The sequence below is a fragment of the Alexandromys fortis genome, unplaced genomic scaffold (assembly GCF_014885135.2).
Source record: "Alexandromys fortis isolate MF-2015 unplaced genomic scaffold, M_Fortis_MF-2015_v1.1 scaffold_240, whole genome shotgun sequence".
NCBI lineage: Eukaryota > Metazoa > Chordata > Mammalia > Rodentia > Cricetidae > Alexandromys > Alexandromys fortis.
This window is the reverse complement of record NW_026068133.1, coordinates 845,577-866,734: the sequence shown is the minus strand read 5'-3', so window position 1 is coordinate 866,734 and position 21,158 is coordinate 845,577. Positions and strand designations below refer to the sequence as shown.

Below are 21,158 nucleotides of genomic sequence, written 5' to 3'. Positions count from 1 at the left end.
GGTCCTGCTGGGGTAGCTGGGACCGGCAAGTTTTTAACTCACCTGTGAATGATGCTGGGGCCCCTGCAGCCATGCAGCACCAGGAGGCACAATAGCTCCAATGTGGCTGCAAGTGACACTTTCATTCAAACTACCACCGTGTCTGATCTCATTAGCTCCCAGGAAAATGCAGGTTAAAAGTATATTGAAGGGCCAGGGGAGGTGGCACATGCCTTTAATCCCAGCCTTTAACACACACACACACACACACACACACACACACACACACACACACACACACAGATTCTATCCCATCCCAGTCAGAATGGCAGCCATCAAGAAGACAACAAACACTGTCAAGGATGCAGACAAAGGAACCTTTACACATCCCTGTGTGGATGCAGACTAGACCCTACACAGTGGGAGTCAGCCCACAACTTCCTCCAAAGCTGGATTCCATAACCCACATGACCTGGCTATGCCATTCCTGCGGATTTGTCTGCAAAATTCCAGGTCGCTAGATCACAGAGACACTTGCATGCTGGTGTTTACTGTAGCCTGTGCACAATAACTCAGACACAGAACCGTCCTGGGTGTGCGCCCACATAGGAGTGGGTAAAGAAAAGGTGGTACACACACTGGGGATTTTTCAGCCACAAGGGAAAACAAGGTTCCATCATTTGCAGGAAAATGGATACAAGTGGAAAGAATCATATTAAATAGTTAGCCTCAGAAAGACAAATACATTTTCTTTGATTTGTTGTTCACAGATTTTTATATGGTTAAATAAAACAATATCTGCAATTAAAACATAAATCAGAATGATGTCCCGGGAGAATCAAGGAGACTATCGGATTGAGAGGAGAGGGGAGGGGGGGTATGCTTACGCTTGAAAACAAATAAGTTAGAATAAATTAGTAAGATCATTCTTGCTTACATAGTAAGCTTGAGGCTAGCCTGGGCTATATAAAACTCTGTCTCAAAAATACATACAAAACCATATAGCTTTTAAAAATAAATATATCTTCTTCACTTTATCAAAAGGGAGACTGAGAAGGGTGTGGTGCCTCACGCCTTTAACCCCAGCATTTGTGAGGTAGAGGCAGACGGATCTCTGTGAGTTTGAGCCTAGCCTTGGCTACATAGTGAGACCTTGTCAAGAGAGTGGAGAGCCCTAAATGACTCAATCGCTAAAGAGATCCTGACATTGAATCTCAGTGGCCGAAGTCCTTCAGCTCCTTGACCATTCTACACGGTCCAACATGAGGTAGAGGATTTATCTTACCCACGGAAAGACTTCGGCTTTTGTGCCATTTTCTCAATCCCTCAAGCCTGTTTGCTTTCTGTGTATACACAGGCTTCGCTTTGTAGCCCAGGCTAGACTCAAGCTTGCATTTGTCCTCCTGCTGGAGTGACGGTGTGGGCCACCACTCTGGGCTCCACGAGTGTTTTCTGACAATGTGGAATTTACTAGGGTCCTGGGAGACCCCCGAACATTTGGCGATCACCACACTGGGCAGTCAGTCTCTCTGGAGGCTTCTTCATCTGTCTGTGGGGTTCCAGTTGTTGAAGCTTCAAGTTCTTTGGTCATGGGAATTAATGCTGTTCATCTCTATGTCCTGGGTAGAGTTGATGTTGTTGTTCACTGGTGAATACTGGAAGGGGACATCAAACATCAGTCGGGGCCTCTCTCAGATAAACAATTTTCCCAGTGAAGTGGTCAAAGAGCACTTTGGCCCCTAAGCAGTGGCCACAGGCAGGGCTTAGGAGATAGGCATGTCTCATGACCTCAGCACTCTGGAGTCTGAGGCAGGAGGATCATGAGTTAGAGGCTATCCTAGGTTACACAGTGAGATGTCTCAAAAAATTAAGTGAGCTGGATGTAAGGGCACATGCCTGTAATCCCACCATTGGAGAGATAGAGACGGGTAGGCTGAGAGGCTAAGGCCAGCCTTGACCAGAGAGTGAGTTCAAAGGATGGCCTGATCTCAAAACCCTAAAAAGCAGGGGCTGGAGAGATGGCTCAGTGGTTAAGAGCACTGGCTGATCTTCTAGAGGTCCTGAGTTAAATTCCCAGCAACCACATGGTTGCTCACAACCATCTGTAATGAGATATGGTGTCCTCTTCTGGGCTGCAGGCATATGTGCAGACGTAATGCTGTGTACATAATAAATAAATAAATCTCCCCCAAAGAATCCCAGCACTCAGGAGGCAGAGGCAGGCAGATCTCTGTGAATTCGAGGCCAGCCCAGTTTACAGAGCAAGTCACAGGACAGCCAAGAGAACATGAGAAACTGTCTCAACCCCACCCCCAAGCCTACAAAGTGCAGCATGGTCCCAATATCCCCTCCAGAGACACACTCAGCACAACCCAGGCCCCTCCCACCAGAACCCATTCCCCGAAGTCTCCACTGCCTCCCAGTGGTGCATAAGCTGGGCACCTGGAAAGCCCCGGCTTCCCGATACCTTGAGAGAGTCCCAGAAAACAAACAGGTCCGTGGTCCACCCAGACCCCTGTATTCCTCCCTTGTGCCTCTGTACTCACCGCCGCCTCTGCTGAGGGCCTGGAATTGGACCTGGAATTGGACCTGGACCGCCGAGATCGAACTGGAGAAACGAGAGAACTTGTCAGAGAGAAAGAGATTCTGGGAATCGTGGGAAGGGGGCATCTAGACTGGGAATCCTGAAAAGAGGGTATCTAGGCTGGGAATCATGGAAGAGGCGTCTAGGACTCTGGGAATCGTGGGAAGAGGGTGTCGTCTAGACTAGGAATCGTGGAAGAGGATCTGAGAATGGTCAGTCCTCTTCCGCCTCTGCACTGATGCAGGACAGTGAGGAGCCAGGGAGGTAGCACACACTTTAGAGGTAGACCAGTAATTCAGGGTCATCTCAGGTTACATAAAGAATTTGAGGTCAACCTAGATTTACATGAGAGCCAGTCTCAACAAAACAAATCAAAAGAGGCCAACAAGATGGCTCAGTGATTAAGCACACTGGCTCCTCTGGGACCTGGATTCAACTCCCAGCACCCACAGCACCCACATGTCAGCTCCATGGGACCCGAGCCTTCTTCTGGCTGTGGGAACTGCATGAATGAGCCGCGCAGACAGACACACAGACAGAAAACACCCATGCAAGCTGACAAAAGAAAACATAAAGCCAGGCACACCTTCAACCCCAGCACTTAGGACACAGAGGCAGGGGGATCTCTGTGAGTTCAGAGTACCCTGACCTATGTACTGGATTCCGGGTCAGCTGGGGCTACAGAGTAAGACCCTGTCTCAAAACCAAAATTATTTACTCTAGGGCCCAAATTCCATCTCTGTTCTTTAGGGCTGGCGTGACCTTGGGCCAAGTGACTTAACTTCTTGGTGTCTCAGTTCCCTCAGCTATAGCTTAAGGGGTTAAAAGGAAAAAACCTCTTTTGTGATAAGGGAATTGAAGACACCGGGGATTTAGCTGAGAAAAACGCAGACAAGCCGGCCTCTCTGGGGCGTTCATGATGATGATAATCATTGTAGCTAATGTGCCATTCCACCCTTTTTACAGATGAGGAAACTGAGTCAGAGAGATGAAGTCACCCCTTCTACCCCTGACATAATGAGGCCCCACCACCAAAAGCATGTGGTCAGCTTTTCATCAACACCATTTAAGTGTTCCGTGGCAGGACCTCTTAAAAGAGCTGCAAGGTTTTGCAGCTAAAACTGAGTCAGGAAGCCTCTCTTAAATGAGAGCAATGAGAGCGCTTGCCTCTAGCAAGCAGAGCCCACCTGAGAAAGTCCTGCTATCAATAAGCCATGCTTTATTCTTTTCTGTTTAGAATACTTCCCAAGCTCTCTCAGGCTTTAAGTAAACGCAGTTCCCAACGTTGGGCACCGTCTGTTGCACTAAAACAGGGGCTATAGTGCAGGTCTATCTTGGAGGAGTGGGCTCTGCCATGTAGCCCAGGCTGGCTTCGAATTCACAATCTTCCTGCCTCTACCTCCCAAGTGCTGGGATGACAGAGGTCTGTGTCACCACACCCATCTTAGAGTATGGCTTTTGAATGCCACCCAAAAAAGCCCATGTTTTAAAGGTCTAGATTCAAGGCGTCAGGAGGTGGTGAATTGTAGGGGCAGAGCCTACCATGAGGAAGGTAGGTCACTGGAGTGGGACCCTGAAGGAATTATTGGGACCCTGATATATTCATTCTCTTTCCTAGCCTCCCCTTGTTGTTTTGTTTATGTTTTGTTTTCTGTTCCCTGTCGCACAGGCTGACCTATGTACCTGAGGCTATCCTTGACCCTGACTGTCCCTGCCAAGCCCTCTGTGCTCACAGTCCACTAGAAGAGAGACTCACCCCACACAGTGATCACAAGGACTGAGGAAAGCTGGCCTGGGTGAGACTGAAGGCGGCAGGGTTGTTTCGTGACTGAGGGAGAAAGCCAGTCATGAAGCAGGGCCTTCTATGACTGATGAGCCACTCTGCAGCTCTGTGGCTGCAAAGGCCGGTCATTGTCAGCACGTCCCTTCCTGTACACAACACAGGCTCCTGTGCAGACTTTAGTGGCACCAGAGCTAGTGCTTAGAAAAGTGAGGGGTTGAGGGTGTGGCTCAGTGGTAGAGCCCCTGCCTAGAATCCCCCAGTGAGGGGTTGAAGGCGTGGCTCAGTGGTAGATCCCCCTCCTAGAACCCCCCAGTGAGGGGCTGGGGGCTGCACATAACCGGGGCTCCTTTGCAGTGGCCTTGAAGTGGGTGGGAGAATGTACCAAGGAAGAAGAGACTCACCACAACACCAGAGTCCTATAACTATGAAAATGAGAAGTGCAGAGATGCCGGTGCAGATGAATCCGATGATGGTGGCTGTGCTTAGGCTTGATGGCATAGGCTCTGGAAAATAAGTGGACGAGCAGGTGAGAAGTTACTCAGCTTTCAAGTTAACCCTGCATCTTTGAAACCTTCCATTTTCTGTGGGGAACTCCATCTATCTCAGTCTACAGTGTCCAGGTGTTGGCCACATTTTACGATTCCTACAGGGGGATGTTTGTTTGAGATGGGGGCTCCTGTAGCATAGGCTGGCCGCAAACTTGCTCTGTGGCCAAGGATAACCCCATGTGCCCATTTCTCCTCCCACTCGCTCTCCCATGCACTGTGATTACAGGTGTGCACCACAACCAGGTGTGAACCAGGTAGATGGGGTGCTGCAGCTTGAACCCAGGACCTCATGCATGCTATGCAAGCAACTGGGATTTCCTTTTTTTTTCACACTAGCCTGGTCGATCGGGACATCCCAGTCTCCCTGTCTAGCCTGGTCAATCGGAACATCGCATTCTCCCTGTCTAGCCTGGTCAATCGGAACATCGCATTCTCCCTGTCTAGCCTGGGAAGACCCTGCCTGATATTTAACCCAGCATAAAAAAGGCACAATTAGGTAATTAGCCCAGGCTGGCCCCAAACTGTCTTTCTCACTGCTTCAGCCTTCCGAGTACTGAGATTATTGATGTGCACTCCCACACCTGGCGTCAGAGATAAGAGATGTAATGAAGGGGCTGGAGAGATGGCTCAGAGCTTAAGAACATTGACTGCTCTTCCAGAGGTCATGAGTTCGATTCCCAGCACCCAAGTGGTAGCTCACAACCATCTGTAATGAGATCTGATCTTGTGCCATGCAGAACACAGTATTCATAATAAATAAAATAAATCCTAAAAAAAGAGAGATGTAAAGAGAATTCCTGGGTGATGTGGGTCTAGCACCTGGATCTAACCAGAACTGAAGCCTTGTTTTCAACCAATTATTTTTTTTCCAATTAAAAAATATGATTGTTTATGTGTGTGCGTTGCATATGTGTGCACACGTGTCGGCCATGGTGGGTATAAGTGCAGGGCAGAAAACTGTGGGAGTCAGGTCTCCTTCCACCAAGTGTGCCAAGGACTGAGCCCAGGTCAGACTTGGCAGCAGGCACCTTTGGCCCCTGAGTCATCCCTGTGCGACCCGACCGCCCTTTCAGTCTTTGTAGCCGGTAGTTATGTCCAGTACGCTTGGAGAGGGCTTTCTGAGTCCTCAGGTCAGAGGTATCCCACACCCGCCCTAGCCCGGGCTGGTGAAATCTGTGACCTATGACCTGCCGTCATTCAGCCACACGCACACACTCAGCTCCCATCCCTGGGGGCCATCCTGCTGCACCCTTCTCTCCTGGTCTGAGGACAGCTCACCTTTAACGTGGACGGTTACTTGGTTCTGACTGGAACCTAGGGCATTGGTGACATTGCAGACGAAGGTCACGTTATTGATAGTGGTCTTGCTCACTTTGTGGATTAGGAGCCGATTGCCCTGGACCTCAGTGTTGTTGGGCAGAGGACCCGTAGTCCTGGAGGAGACAAGATGGTGAGCAGGCAGCCTCTGCTGATGGGGCATCCACAGTGTGTCAGGGACACAGACCAGCTCTAGCCACATACAGGCCGACCGCACTGGTCGCATCTTCATGCTCCCAGGCTCTGGTTTCCTCTTCGCCTGTGTCTGTTCCCCTATATGGCCACAAGAGGGCGCGCACGAACCCAATTCCACTTCCCAGAGCCAGGCCTCGGGCAGCGCAAACCCCAGGTTCCACGTGATGCGCCCCTCTTTACCAGTGCCCTCAGCACTCTCTCCTTCGCCTCCCTGTGCACAGTCACATGGACCGCCTGCCCCACGCACCAACACCCCACTTAGGTCTTTCCAGAAGCAACAGCTGATGGACAGAAATGCATTTGTAAATGTCATTCTCTCTACCCACAATGCCTTCCTCCAGGTGCAGAGAGCTCTGCCTGATCCACCCCTGTGATCTCGCCCCACTGTTTCAACTGCGAAGGACCCCCCTTTCCCTAATCCCCACCCTTGTTTTTTTTTTAAAAATATTTATTTATTTACTATGTATACAATATTCTGTCTGTGTGTATATCTGCAGGCCAGAAGAGGGCACCAGACCTCATTACAGATGGTTGTGAGCCACCATGTGGTTGCTGGGAACTGAACTCAGGACCCCTGGAAGAGCAGGCAATGCTCCCAACCACTGAGCCATCTCTCCAGCCCCCACCCTTGTTTTATCTCTAGCAGACATTTCTCAGACTTTCTTTATAACTCTATCTTGCTTGGTGAGGCCAAGAGCTTAGACTTTGGCCAACATTAGGCACCGCATAGGGTTGAAGGACGGCCCAAGCCCAGAGAACACATCCCAGCAGGGAGGGGAGGGCGTGGGAGTGTGGAGTCCTGAACCCTCTACCGAAGCGAAACCCAACCACCCATCTGGTCTGACAGCCTCAGCTGTGGCGTTTGGGAAATCCTCCTGCCTCAGCCACTCAAGCACCGAGGCACCTCTATGCGCTGTGCCCCACCATCACCCTTTTTTCTTTTGTAGTGAGGCTAGAACCCATACTAAATAACCACTAATCAAAGAGCCAAACTCGCAGCCCCTCACTGGGGGATTCTAGGCAGGTGCTCTCCCCATCAATCAAGTTCCCAGTTCTAATGTTGCCAAATCTTTGATGTCAGTTCCTTCCTCTGGAAACTGGTACCCAGAGTCCGACTAATGTGGTCTGGTCACCAACCACCATGGCATGACCACATGGTTAACATATAAAAATGGCCACCTTATCCCACAATACGGACTGGTTTGTTTTATTTTTATAACGACTCCCACCATGTAGTTCTGGCTGGTCTAGAATTTGCTTTGTAGACTGGGCTAGCCTTGAACTCAGAGACCCACTTGCCTCTGCCTGTGGAGTGCCGTGTACCACCACACCTGGCCTCAAGGACTGCTTAAGTAATTGATGACACATACAGAAAAGACTCTAACGACATCAAACTATGGACAGGGTCTGGTGGTGACCCCAGGAATCCTAGCAAGCAGGAGGCTGAGGCAAAAGGGCCTTCAATTTCTGGGCCACACCCATAGCTCCAGACCTTGGGGACAGGGAGCAGGAGGGCTGCAGCAAGTTCAAGGCCAACCATGTTGTGGTCTGCATAGAAACTGTCTCAAAAAGCCAAAAATGGGGCCTGATGACCCGAGGTCAAGCCCCAGCACACACATGTTGGAAAGAGAGAACCGGCTCCTGCGAGTTGTCCTTAGATCTCCACATGTGCACTGTGGCACTGGGGACCTACTCCCAGTAAAATAAACGAATAAATGTAGTAATTTTCCAAAACATCAAATTAGGAGAAGTGAAATATTAGTGGGAGAATCCTTGAGGTTGGATTTTGGGTTTTTTGAGCGCTCATTTGGAAAATTCCTGTGACTGTATATTTGAAAATTTCTCTACCAAGATGTTGGAGGAAACAGGGTTGTGAAACTAAGTGCTTTAAAAAAAATATTTTTAAGATGGACGAAAATGTGTGGAAATTGCCCCCCTGGGGAAAAATTACAGCTGCTGGAAACCAGAGCAAAAGACAGGGGCAGAAGCAGGCAGGTGTGTTTGTTTTCTCTGTGTGTGTGTCTGTGTGTGTGTCTCTGTGTGTCTGTGTGTGTGACTAACCAAACACAGTAGAAGCTGTTTTGGGGCATGGGTGGCTGTACCTGAGTACACACACTGTTTTTGCTTCGAAAAGAACTGTTTGAAAGTTCTAGAATGGTTCAGCCGAATTATTTTTTTAAAAAAAGAAGTCTAATAAAAATATGTTATTTATACATTTGGGCAGGTGGCAGAGAGCTTGCTAGAATCCCCCAGTGAGGGGCTGCGGTGGGGTGTGGCTCAGTAGTTAAGTATTTTCCTAGAGTGTATGACCCTGGATTCCAGCCTCCACTGAAGAAAAGAAAGTCATCCTTTTCTTGCATGTATGTTCCTATGAGAGCAGCCTGCATGGATGTTCCTGTGAGCGCAGCCTGCATGGATGTTCATGTGAGCGCAGCCTGCATGGATGTTCCTGTGAGCGTGTTATAAACAGAGATGTGGGTGCTGGCCTCAGTCTCAGGTCCTCGTGCGTGTACAGCAAGCACTTTCTCGACCGACCGAGCCACCTCCAACACCCTCAGCCTCCAATCTGGAGCTTTCACAGCTCTGGGGCTAACTTCCTCCTCTGCGCATCGGGATGACTGGCAGGCTTCAGGGGTGGGGCAGTCAGGAACCCATGTCTGGGGGACGTCTTTGCTTCTGTCCCGTGAGGGCTTACCCAGGGACTTACCAGTATTAAGCCATTGTCCCAGCACTTTGTGACCTTCAACCTGCACAGAGATGGGGAATCCCTAGGGGTGTGGTATAAAAAAAATCCCAGGAGAGCTAGTGGCCATGGCCTGGATCAGCTCACCTCAGAAAATCCCAGTCACAAGAAGAAATTTTTACTGGGAATATAGAATGATTCTACCTGTTTTGATATTTTTAAAAATTTATTTATATTTTATGTTCATTGGTTTTTTTACCTGTCTGTATGTCTGTGTGAGGGTGTCAGATCCCCTGGAACTGGAGCTGTGAGCTGCCATGTGGGTGCTGGGAACTGAACCCGGAGAGCAGCCAATGCTCTTAACCTCTGAGCCATCTCTCCAACCACTGTTCATTTATTTTCGAGACAGGGTCTCACCTGGTAGTCCTGGCTGTCCTGGAACTCATTCCATAGACCAGGCCGGCCTCAAACTCGCCTCTGCCACCCGAGTGCTGGGATTGAAGGTGTGCGCCACCACCACGCCCAACTATATTTTTATTGCTCCTGTATTCTCCCCACTCTCAGACCTGTGGCTTCTGAGCGCAGCCCTCCTCCCGCACAGCCAGCCCCAGGTCCCCTCACTCAGAGCTTCATCTATAGCTGGTGGGCTCTGAGCGAGCCCAGCCCTCCTCCCGCACAGCCAGCCCCAGGTCCCCTCACTCACGTGCTCCATTCATAGGCAGTGGGCTCTGGTTTGCTTCGAGCGTCACAGGACAGGGCCGCACCAGTAAGACCCTCAGGCCATTCTTCGTCATAGCCAGAGATGGACACTTCAGGTGGATCTGGAGAGAACGGACATGAAGGCTGAGATCTGGACAGTGTCTGAGGGCTTTCCCCTGAGCAGGAACAGCTTGGCACTTTAAGCATTAGCCCAGGGCATCATTAGTCAGGGCGACACGAATGGGACTTCCCACAGATCCTTTCTTCAAGTGTGTTTCCCGCAACAGCCCCTGGCTCATCCTGGGTGTCCTGTGTGTAAAGACTTTTTTGGACACCCCAGACACCCAGGAGCACATTCAAGGCTCCGAGAAATCCTGGGAGAGAGAGCCCAGGGTAGGCAATGGCGGGAAGGAAGGTGTGTAGGATGTCTCAAGACCTTGTATAGGAGCCAGGTATTAATCGTAGCACTTGGGAGGCTGAGGCAGGAGATCATGAGTTCGAGGGCAGCCTGGCCTATATTGGGAGATCCTATCTCACTCATCTCATCCCCTGAAAAGTGATCTTGCATTAATACTGCTGATGGGCTTGGTAGAGACAGAATATGGGACGGTAAATTATTGAGTAGGGGCATAGCTCATAGCTGGTTTCTAGGAACCAAGGCCAAATATTAGCGGCAATATTAAGGTAAAGCTAGGAAGATGGGTACATAGATAGATAGATAGATAGATAGATAGATAGATAGATAGATAGATAGTGTGTGTATGCATGTGTGGGCATGTGTGTAGATAAATCTCCACAGTCCAATATGGTAACCACCAGATTCACAGACTCCCAGGGCTTCGTGCCTGGTCTAAGACACACAATTCTGAAGATTTAGGCTGGCAAGAAGAATGTAAAAAGTCTCACCAAGACTGTCTAAGAAATCATTCACACATTAAAGTGATGACCTTGGGCCAGCGAGATGGCTCAGGGGGTGCCTGTCACCAGACCTGATGTCAAGCCTCAATTCTTCCACAGTGGAAGGGGAGAAGTGAGGGGCTGATTTCCACACATGTGCAGTGTATCTCCCTTAGACATGTAAATACATACACACACACAAAAAATAAAAATATTAATCTCTTGGAAAAATCCATTACGAGCGTTAAGCGAGTTTGGGTTTGTTTGTGAGTGTATCATAGCCCAGGCTGGACTCAAATTTGAATGCTCTGAACTCAGCCTCCCGAGTGTTGGGATTCTACGTGTGCACCATCACACCAGACTTACAGGGTCTCATGTAGCCCAGGCTGGACTTGAATGTACTTCCATCAAGCCCTAGGATGACCTTGAACATCTGGTCTCTGCTTCCTGGGTGCACACTAGAGAAGCAGTCTACCAACTGAGCCAGATCCCCGAGCGTCTTCTAAGGTGCTGAACTAAGACTGTCATTAGAAAATCTGAAACAGTCAAGGTTTCCTGAGGCTACTTCTGTGTGGGTGATCCTGGCTGGACTCTCTGTGGGTAAGTCTGCAGGTGGCGATGTCGACAAGACTAGGCAAGGGAGGTGACCGTGGGCACAGATTGTGAGGCTCCATCCATCCATAAATCACAGCTACCTACATGTGGAGAGAACGCAGACGGCCCAGAGACGAGCCAGTGTAGACAGCGCCAGGCCGTGTAGACTACCCTGGAGAACCGTGTGAACACCGACCAGAAGCTCAGGGTCAAACTGTGGGCAGAATCAACATAGGCAGTCTACACGGTTGGGATAGTGGAATGTGAACGGGCAGATCGGCATAGACAATGGGGCAAGGGTAAGCAGTGTGTGTCTTAGAAAAGGTAAGCGAATCCATGTAGCACAGACAATGCCAGCTCTCCAAGCCGGTGGTCTAAGGCATGGGAGCAAATGGTGGATGAACTAGCGTAGAGAGCGGGGAGAAGAGCCGGGAGATGGAGGCGGCCTGGGGCTTGTGCGCATGCGCAGACATACTCACAAGGCACAGAAAGGTTCACAAGTAGCAGCTCCGGCTCCGGGGCGCTTTCATGCTTCACGCTGCAGGTGATGTTCTTGCCATCGGCATGTCTCGAGGGCATCGCGGAAAAGAAGCTGGTGACTGTGATGGTGCCTGGCTGGGGCCCTAGCTCCGTAGTTTCACGGGTTTCGCTTCCATTTAGGCTCGAGTGCCAGGAAATTTGCGGTGGAGGGCGACCGCCAGTGGAGATGCACTTAGCTAAGTCCTGCAGCTTCCAGGTAGGAGAAGGCGTCAGGGCCTCTGCAGTGTTTGTAGGTCGGGCTGCAAGAACCATTGAAGACACGTCATTTTACTGGCTGCTCAGTAGCAGGAGGAAGCAAGTGCCTTAACCTTGATTTTTTTTTTTTTGAGACAAGATCTCACTGTGTAGCCCTGGTTGGGCTCATGAGCCTTTAGCTTCAAACTCCTTGGTGGCAGGAATACAGGTTCCTGCCACTATGCTTGGTGTTGAAGGGATAATTTACAGGGTATGGGCTGGCCAATTTGAAATCCTAGCTCTGGGATGGCAAGATGGTTCTGTGGATAAGGGTGCTTGCCGCTAAGCTCGACAGCCCGAGTTCAATTCCCAGGACCCACGTGGTAGGACAACTCCTGCACCTTGTTCCCTGACAGCCTCAGGTACATCACCACACTTATGCATAGGCACACAAATAAATAAAATATAATGAAAAAAATAACCTCAACCCTGCTCCTGAAGAGCCAGATAGATGTAGACGCGTCTGTTTAAGGGAGATAAAATGAGCATACAGGTCATTGGCCTGGTGGCGCATACTTTAATCCCAGCACTGGGGAGGCAGGGGCAGGCGGATCTGTGAGTTCGAGGCCAGCCTGGTCTACAGAGCGAGGTGCAGGACAGCCAGGGCTCTTGTGGTTGGAAAGCACTCTCGGCTTCAGCACCACCTCTGCCTGCACGCTGCCATGCTCCCTGTCATGATGCTAATGGGCTGAACCTCTGAACCTGTGAGTGAGTCATCCCAATTAAATATTTCCTTATAAGGGTTGTTGTGGTCATGGTGTCTCACTAAGACAGCTTGTTACACAGAGAAACGCCCATCTCGAAAAGCCAACCAACCAAACGACAACAATAAAAAAAAAAATACACAGGTCAAGCTGTCAGAATGATCTCTGGGAGGGAGCAGGAGAGATGCCTCAACAGTTGAGAGCACGGGCTGCTCTTCCAGAGGATTGGGGTTCAATTCCCAGCACCAACATGGTACTCACAACTAACACCAAGGATTCAACACCCCCTTCTGGCCTCCTCCACATTAGGCACACGGGTGACGCAAAGATACATATGAAGGCAAACACTCATATAGATAGATAACACACACTGTATATATATCTACCTACATTGTATATATATGTTGTGAAATGTTTAACTATGTAAAGATGTTACATTGCTTATGCTGCACTTGGTTAACGATGCAAGGACGAGTGTTCACTCATGTGAAGATCTGGTGCTGTTGCACCTCGCCTGCCTACTGCACCTGATTGACTAATACAAAGCTGAGTGGCCAACAGCTAGGCAGGAGAAAGGATGGGGGGGGGCTGGTGGGCAGAGAATAAATAGGAGAATCCAGGCTGGAGAAAAGAAAGAAAAGAAGCAGAAAATGGGGGACGTACCTGGGGCAAGAAGCCAGGCAGTCGCCAAACAGACTGATGGGAGAAGCAAGAAAGTAAGATTAACAGAAGGAAAGAAAAGTAAAAAGCCCCGAGGCAAAACTTAGATAAGGAGAAACAGGCTAATTTAAATTAAAAGAGCTAGCCAGAAACTAGCCTGAGCCAGACTGAGCACTCAACACTAATAGGGTCCTGTGTCACGATTTGGGAGCTGGTTGGTGGCCCAAAAAGATGAAGCCTGGTACATTTAAATACATTAAAAAGAAATGCTCCCCTGGGTGGTGGTGGCCCCACCTTTAATCCCAGCAGAGACTGGAAGCAGAGACTGGAGCAGAGACTGGAGCAGAGACTGGAAGGTCAGGAGGTCAAGGTCATCCTTACCTACAGGCTAGCGTGGGCTACCTGGATCCTGCCTGGAGGATCTTTTGACTTAGAGGACACACCACGTCCCAAGGGTGTAACCCAAGCCTCCTTGCTGCTTTTTGCTAGCTCCCTGATCCTCTGGCCCCAGGGTTTCTTCTCCTCATCCTAACACTTACCAAGCACCCGCAGTTGGACACTGTTGCTCTTGCTGCCTGTGGGGAATGTGGCAAATTGACATTCATAGCTGCCTTCATCTTCGACTCGTACGTGGGAAATCGCCAGAGATGCATTCCAAGGATGCCCGTCCAGCTTGGGGGCACAGAACGTCACCCTTTCTGATTCTGGGATGCTGGGTCCCTTGGTGGGGTGGAAGACAGCCACGGTAGGGCGGGAGCCATCTGGGTTCTTCTTCCTCCAGGTTACTTGGGTGACTGTCACATTCTCAGTAGACATCAGATTACATACCAAGGTGGTAGACTCATTCAAGATGCCAGTCACATTAGTGAGCACCTGCACGGCTACACCGGAAGCTGTGAAACCAAGGCCTTATTAGTTCAATTCATTTAAAGGTTTATCTGTATGTTAATTTGCTAGCATGTATGCATGTGCACCACATGTGTGCAGTGCCCATGGAGGCCAGAAGGGGGCAGCAGACTTCCATCCCCAAACTTGTGTTACAGAGGGTTGTGTGTTTCCATGTGAGAGCTGAGAAAGGAACCCAGGTCCTCTGCAAGACCAGCTAGTGCTTTTAACAGCCGAGTCATCTCTCCAGCTACCTAGTTTACATTCTTATTTATAATAATAATTATTATTATTTGAGAGAGTGTCTCAGTATATAGACCAGGCTGGCCTGGAACTCAGAGAGCTGCTCACCTCTACCTCGGCCTCCTAAATGCTGGGATTAAAAGTGTACATCACTACCCTGGGCTAGAGGTGCCACTTATGAACGGGGAAATGGAGGCACAGAAGGTTTTGCTAGGGTACCACATAGGCATAAGATGACAAGGTGGCTTCATAGTCATTCCAGTAGGCTCTCTGAGACTCTATCGTTAGCGCAAAACACAGTTGGCTCTCAACATTAGTTGAAAACAGTATCGGGCACTCTGGGTGACAAGGATAATGACTTCAGAGTTAAATTCTGGGAATTCAAGCACTGCCATGACGAGCAGTGGGCTCCTCTGCACAGGGTTGCTCTTGTGGCATCAGTTTCTGCATCTGAAAATGGACTCTCTAATATAGATGTAAACGACCACCAACGGTCCACCCGTGCCAAGGTTTAAACCCTTAAGCAGTGCACCTTGACGGATGGTGGTAGCGAACACCTTTAATCCCAGCGCGCAGGAGGCAGAAGGAAATGGATCTCTGTGAATACGAGCCCAGCCTTGTCTACAGAGTGAGCTCCAGGACAGCTAGGGCTACAAAAAGAAACCTTGTCTCGAAAACACAAAAACAAAACAGAGGTGGACCTATATAGAAGTCTTTCTATTCTTCCTTCTCCTTTTCTTTCTCTTTTCCGCACATGGTTTCAAAGTAGCCCTGGCTATGCTGGGATTAAGCGCATGAACCACCGCCTCCTGACTAATATCTCCGAGTTGCTGCCCTCTGGGTGAGTTGCCTCACTCCGGGCAGTGGCGAACTGCCCGGTCACCCTCCACCCTCCGAAAGAATGGAGCAGTTCCAGAGCTGAGCTCCAGTTTGCTATGTGTGGGGACTAAGGTTCTAACCACAGCACCCGGACGTCTTGAGGGGTAGAGCCCTTCACAATTAAATTTAATCTTAGAGTGAGGGGCTGGTTTCAGTCTCCAACACAACTAAAAAATTGAATGAAAGTCGCGGGCTGCGGGGTGACTAAACTCCACACGTTCCTCAGGAATAGGGTGTGGCCGCAAGTGAAGGTTGTTCGGATGGGTGAGTCAGAGCTTGTGTTGGGGGTGGGAAGGGAGATCTGGGAGGGGGGCCTTATGCTGGACCTTAGGCTAGCTTGGAACTCTGGGCAATCCTCCTGCTTCATCCTCCCCGGTCCTAGGGTGGCCGGTGCCGGTGTAAGCCATCACGCCCAATCTTTCTGGAATCTGTGCCCTGGAATCCAGACCTTAAACTTTGGGCGGCGAAGAAGGGATCAGATGGCTTGGGGGGGGGCAGGTGCACACGGGACCGGGAGCGAGCAGGCCCGGGGTTACTCACCGGCTTTCGCGCAGTCCGGCAGGAGCAGCAGCAGCAGGCCCGGTAGCAGCAGCCGTGGCGACCAGGCGAGAGGGGTGTGTTGATTCATGGAGTTCGGGAGCCGATTCAGCTCCTCCTTGGTCTACACGGACGGCGAATGTCTAGACTCCGGGATCCCACCTAGCTGCGCTGAAGCAGAGTACGTCCGTCAGAAGTGGGTGCCGGCTGAAGAATGAAAGAATGAAAGGGAGTCTGGCTGGAAAAACTTCTGCGCAGGCGCAGTAAACCCGCCCCGCGTGGGCGTGCGGGGGCGGGCAGGTCTAAAATTCCAGCAGTCCGAAGAAAGCGGCTAGGATCGCTGTGAGTCTGAGGCCCAGCCCGGGCTACATTAGGTGGGTCCGAGCTAACGAGAGACCTTGTCTCAACCAACAATTAAATTAAAAAAAAGGGGGACAGTGGGGGGGGGTGTCCGGGCGGGGGAGCAAAAGGAAACCCGGGCCGGGAGCCTGCTGTGGAATAAACCTCAGGACCTGACTCAGACACCTAGTGTTCTTTGTAAACCCGTTATCTCAGCGCTTTGCGGCCGCCAGCAGGAGGATCAGAAATTCAAGTCATTTTAAACTACGTAGCGAGTTTGAGACCAAACTGGGCCATACGAGATCATCCTAATTTTTTTAATGAAATAGGGTCTCTCATGTCGGGCATGTTGGCCTCAAACTGAATTCTAGGCCAGTGATTCCCAACCTTCCTAATGCTGAGACCCCTTTAACACAGTTCCTCATGTTGTGGTGATCCCTAACCACAAAATTATTTTCGTTGGTACTTCATAACTGTAATTTTGCTACTGTTATGAACTGCAATGTAAATATCTGATATGCGACTCCCAAAGGGGTGGCAACCCTACAGCCCCCTCCCCGCAGTGCAGGAATGACGGAATGACGGGGGGGGGGGGATGCGCACAAAGCCTGCTCTGTGTTGATTTCTGAATGGAATCTGAGGGCAAGCCTCCTGGAAATCTCTGGATTTTTTTTGAGTCCTTCTGTGGTATTTCCACACTGAGATTCTGTGGCCCCTGTGTTCCTCCTTTGACCATGCTGTCATGACAATGGGGTTCCCCTTCCTCCGGGTCTCCCCATTGCTGTGGCAGAGACAGGCAGCCCAACCTGATCTACTTAGCTAGTTCCGGGACAGCCAGGGCTACACTAAGAAACCCGTCTCGGAAACTGTCCTCCCGGCCAAAGGGAAAAGTTCCCCCACTACCCCTCTCCTGTAAGCAAACATAAGTTTTTCTTCTAGTCCTTTCCCACACAAAGGCTGCTCTGTCACTGGGTCTCTGGCTCTTTGTCTTTCTTTCTGGCAAGCCGCACACAGTTTTTGAGCTCACTGAAGTGAAAGAAGAGACGGAAAAGTCAGTTTCTCGGGGGAGCTGACACCAACCTTTACATTTTTATTAATTTTTTTTGCTGTTCTTTAGCATCTGTTTCCAAATTTGATATATTCTACAACTGCTTTTCTTTTTTAATAATTTATTTTTATTTTATGTGCATTGGCATTTTGCCTTCATGTATATCTATATGAGGGTGTCAGGTCCCCTGGAACTGGATTTTCAGACAGTTGTGAGCTGCCCCGTGGGTGCTGGGAATTGGACCCTGGTCCTCTGGAAGAGCAGTCAGTGCTATTAACCACTGAANAATATAAATAAATTTAATTTAATAGGAGGGACAAAAAGCCTCTAAAATTCCAGAGCTCTGGAGGCAGAGGCTTGGTCCACATAGAGAATTCCAGGCCAGGCAGGACTACTTAGTGAAACCCTGTGTCTGAAAGAAATAGGGTCTCTCATGTCGGGCATGTTGGCCTCAAACTGAATTCTAGGCCAGTGATTCCCAACCTTCCTAATGCTGAGACCCCTTTAACACAGTTCCTCATGTTGTGGTGATCCCTAACCACAAAATTATTTTCGTTGGTACTTCATAACTGTAATTTTGCTACTGTTATGAACTGCAATGTAAATATCTGATATGCGACTCCCAAAGGGGTGGCAACCCTACAGCCCCCTCCCCGCAGTGCAGGAATGACGGAATGACGGGGGGGGGGGGATGCGCACAAAGCCTGCTCTGTGTTGATTTCTGAATGGAATCTGAGGGCAAGCCTCCTGGAAATCTCTGGATTTTTTTTGAGTCCTTCTGTGGTATTTCCACACTGAGATTCTGTGGCCCCTGTGTTCCTCCTTTGACCATGCTGTCATGACAATGGGGTTCCCCTTCCTCCGGGTCTCCCCATTGCTGTGGCAGAGACAGGCAGCCCAACCTGATCTACTTAGCTAGTTCCGGGACAGCCAGGGCTACACTAAGAAACCCGTCTCGGAAACTGTCCTCCCGGCCAAAGGGAAAAGTTCCCCCACTACCCCTCTCCTGTAAGCAAACATAAGTTTTTCTTCTAGTCCTTTCCCACACAAAGGCTGCTCTGTCACTGGGTCTCTGGCTCTTTGTCTTTCTTTCTGGCAAGCCGCACACAGTTTTTGAGCTCACTGAAGTGAAAGAAGAGACGGAAAAGTCAGTTTCTCGGGGGAGCTGACACCAACCTTTACATTTTTATTAATTTTTTTTGCTGTTCTTTAGCATCTGTTTCCAAATTTGATATATTCTACAACTGCTTTTCTTTTTTAATAATTTATTTTTATTTTATGTGCATTGGCATTTTGCCTTCATGTATATCTATATGAGGGTGTCAGGTCCCCTGGAACTGGATTTTCAGACAGTTGTGAGCTGCCCCGTGGGTGCTGGGAATTGGACCCTGGTCCTCTGGAAGAGCAGTCAGTGCTATTAACCACTGAATCATCTTTCCAGTCCCCTAAAACTTCTTTTCAATGTATGTATGCACTGTGTGTACTTGACTGTGTGTTTATAGTGTGTATGTCGTGTGTGTGTGTGGGGGGGGGATTTGTAATGTGTATGAATGAAGTGCTTGAGTGTTCCTGAGTGTGTATGACTTTATGTATGTATAAATAAAGTGTTTGTGTATAGTGTGTGTATATGGTGTGTTAGTATTCATGAATGTGTATGTCATGTGTGATTATAAGTATATGTAGTGTGTGTATTATAGTGTGCATGTGTATGTTCTTGTGTACATACTTTCATACGTGTGTGTGTGTGTGTGTGTGTGTGTGTACAGGCACCTACACCTATGCATGCCTTGGTACAACCCTCAGGCGTCTGTTCTCTCCCTCCACCTTGTGGGCTCTAGAAGCCCAGTCATGAAACTCTTGAGGGAAGTGCCTGAGACACCGCGATGCCCGCTTTTCCAGTTCCAATTGTTTTATTCTACATGAGCGATTTCCACCATTTCTTCCTTAGATGCCCTTTCACTGGTGATACCGCAGAGAGAGGCTGCCATTGCCTCTTCAGCTGATGCTTAGGTCTAGGTGGGCTTGGCCAAGCAGGAGCGGGAGCAATCAGAGGGTGGGTGCATACCCGTCAGCACACAAATGGAGAAATCAAACCAAGCTTGGCAATGCTGACTCTTTTCTGTGGAAGGAAACGGAAAGCCAGGGTTTTTTTTTTTTTTTGAATTTCTCTCAAATACATCTTAATTAAAATAACGTCACTATGAAGCCTAAAGCCGTCTGAGGTAACAAATGTCTTTTTTTCTCTCTCTCTCCCATTTCTTCTTATGAATCTCTGTCTCTTTTGACTCCTGAGCCGTGACAGACTTTCTCTCTAAGCTAGCAAGAGAGAGTTTGGGCTTGGTGAGGTGTCTGCCACTGATGGCAGCCTTTGTCCAGGCTCTCACTCAAAGCTCTGCTCTTCCCATTCTGTGAGAGGGGTCAGGAGACCGAGGGGTCAGTACTACCCTGTGTTTTTCTGGTTGAGCTAATCACAGGTCCATCCAACCCAATAAGGCCTTTTTTTGGGGGAGAGGCAGGGTTTGAGACAAGGTCTCTCCGTAACTTTGGTGCCTGTCCTGAAACTCGCTCTGTAGACCAGGCTGGCCTCGAACTCACAGAGATCAGCCTGCCTCTGTCTCCCAAGTGCTGGGATTAAAGGCGTGTGCCACCTCCTTGGGACTTCTTTATAAGTCTGTTGCCAGCCCTATGGGAATCCCCCTGAAGTGTCCATCCTGCTGGGGAGGGGGAAAGTGCTTCTTTGAAAAAAAAATCAATTAAATCTATGTTGCATTTTATTTATTATATGTGTGTGCGATTTGAGTGTGGATACGGTGAACAGCTGGAGGTCAGAAGACAATGAGTGTGAAGGGCACAGTAAAGTAACGGATACAGAAATACCTGCTTCCTGAGTGAAAAGGAAAAAATTTATTCCAAACTGCCAAGGTCGTCTGCCCCAGGGGAAGTTGGGAGAAGTGAAAGGGGGGTTCTTCTGGGTTCTAAGGGAGTGAGAACCTGGGAGAAAGGGAGCCTATTAGTTGGGGTGGGGGACTTGGAGGCTAGCCTGGATCAGATGTGTTGATAGTCATGTGTCCCTTTTCCACAAGGCAGGGAGAATGATTCCTATTAGCAAGTGGGAATCAGCTTCCCAAGTCCCCAAGGGAGCGCTGGCTTTTGTCTGTCAGAATTTGGAAAAAAAATTTTCTTCTGATAGTTAATTTGCCAGAGTTGATCCTTCCCTTCCACCACATGGGGCCTGGGGATTGAACCCAGGTCATCAGGCTTGGTTGCAAGTGACACCCCCCCCCAAGCTGAGCCATGGCTCCAGCCAGAAAGTGCCCCTTAGCCCCGTAAGACTCCATGAGTGGATTGCTCAGAGTCTCAAAACTAGGGCGAGGCCACAGTAAACAGAGGAGGTGGAGGAGAAACAGATCCAGGAGGAAGAAAAGGCCAAATAGTAGCAAGAACCTAAGTATTTTTGAACAATCTAGGAAGCCAGGGACTGGAGAGATGGCGAGGGGGTAACGAGTGCCTCTCGCTCTTCCGGAGGACTCCGGTTCCCACATTCATGCTGGCCGGCTCAACTGCTATAACTAGAGGTGGCGCACGCCTTTAATCCCAGCACTCGGGAGGCAGAGACAGGTGGATCTCTGTGAGTCCCAGGCCAGCCTGGTCTATGCAGTGAATATCAGGCCAACCAGGGCTCCACGGTTGTGGAAACATCAAGTAGGCATGAGTGACAGCTAATCTTGCTTGTCAATATGATACGCCTTGCGAAAGGGAGCCTCACTTAAGGTATTGCCTTCCTTAGGTTGGCCTGTAGCCATGTCTAGG

At 49.5% G+C, this 21,158-nt stretch overlaps 1 protein-coding gene across 1 annotated transcript; it reads right to left on the bottom strand.

Moving 5' to 3' along the window:
• Positions 1-508: 508 nt before the first annotated feature.
• Positions 509-16,185, bottom strand: Pvr (PVR cell adhesion molecule). The gene is made up of 7 exons (XM_050126368.1): positions 15,965-16,185; positions 13,957-14,310; positions 11,759-12,058; positions 9,793-9,910; positions 4,748-6,327; positions 2,526-2,587; positions 509-1,634 (listed from the first exon to the last, which is right to left on the bottom strand). The coding sequence occupies exons 1-5, from the start codon at positions 16,050-16,052 to the stop codon at positions 6,075-6,077; spliced, it is 1,113 nt and encodes a 370-aa protein (XP_049982325.1). The 5' UTR covers positions 16,053-16,185; the 3' UTR covers positions 509-1,634; positions 2,526-2,587; positions 4,748-6,074.
• Positions 16,186-21,158: the final 4,973 nt, after the last annotated feature.

What these genes read in the sequence shown, in the direction of transcription:
- Pvr (XM_050126368.1), bottom strand. Translation starts at nt 16,052, where the DNA reads ATGAATCAACACACCCCTCTCGCCTGGTCGCCACGGCTGCTGCTACCG. An exon ending in TGTCCAACTGCGGGTGCTTG is followed by an intron (nt 12,059 to 13,956) that starts GTAAGTGTTAGG and finishes TGGTTCTTGCAG; the next exon opens with CCCGACCTACAAACACTGCA. An exon ending in TGTGAACCTTTCTGTGCCTT is followed by an intron (nt 9,911 to 11,758) that starts GTGAGTATGTCT and finishes CGTTCTCTCCAG; the next exon opens with ATCCACCTGAAGTGTCCATC.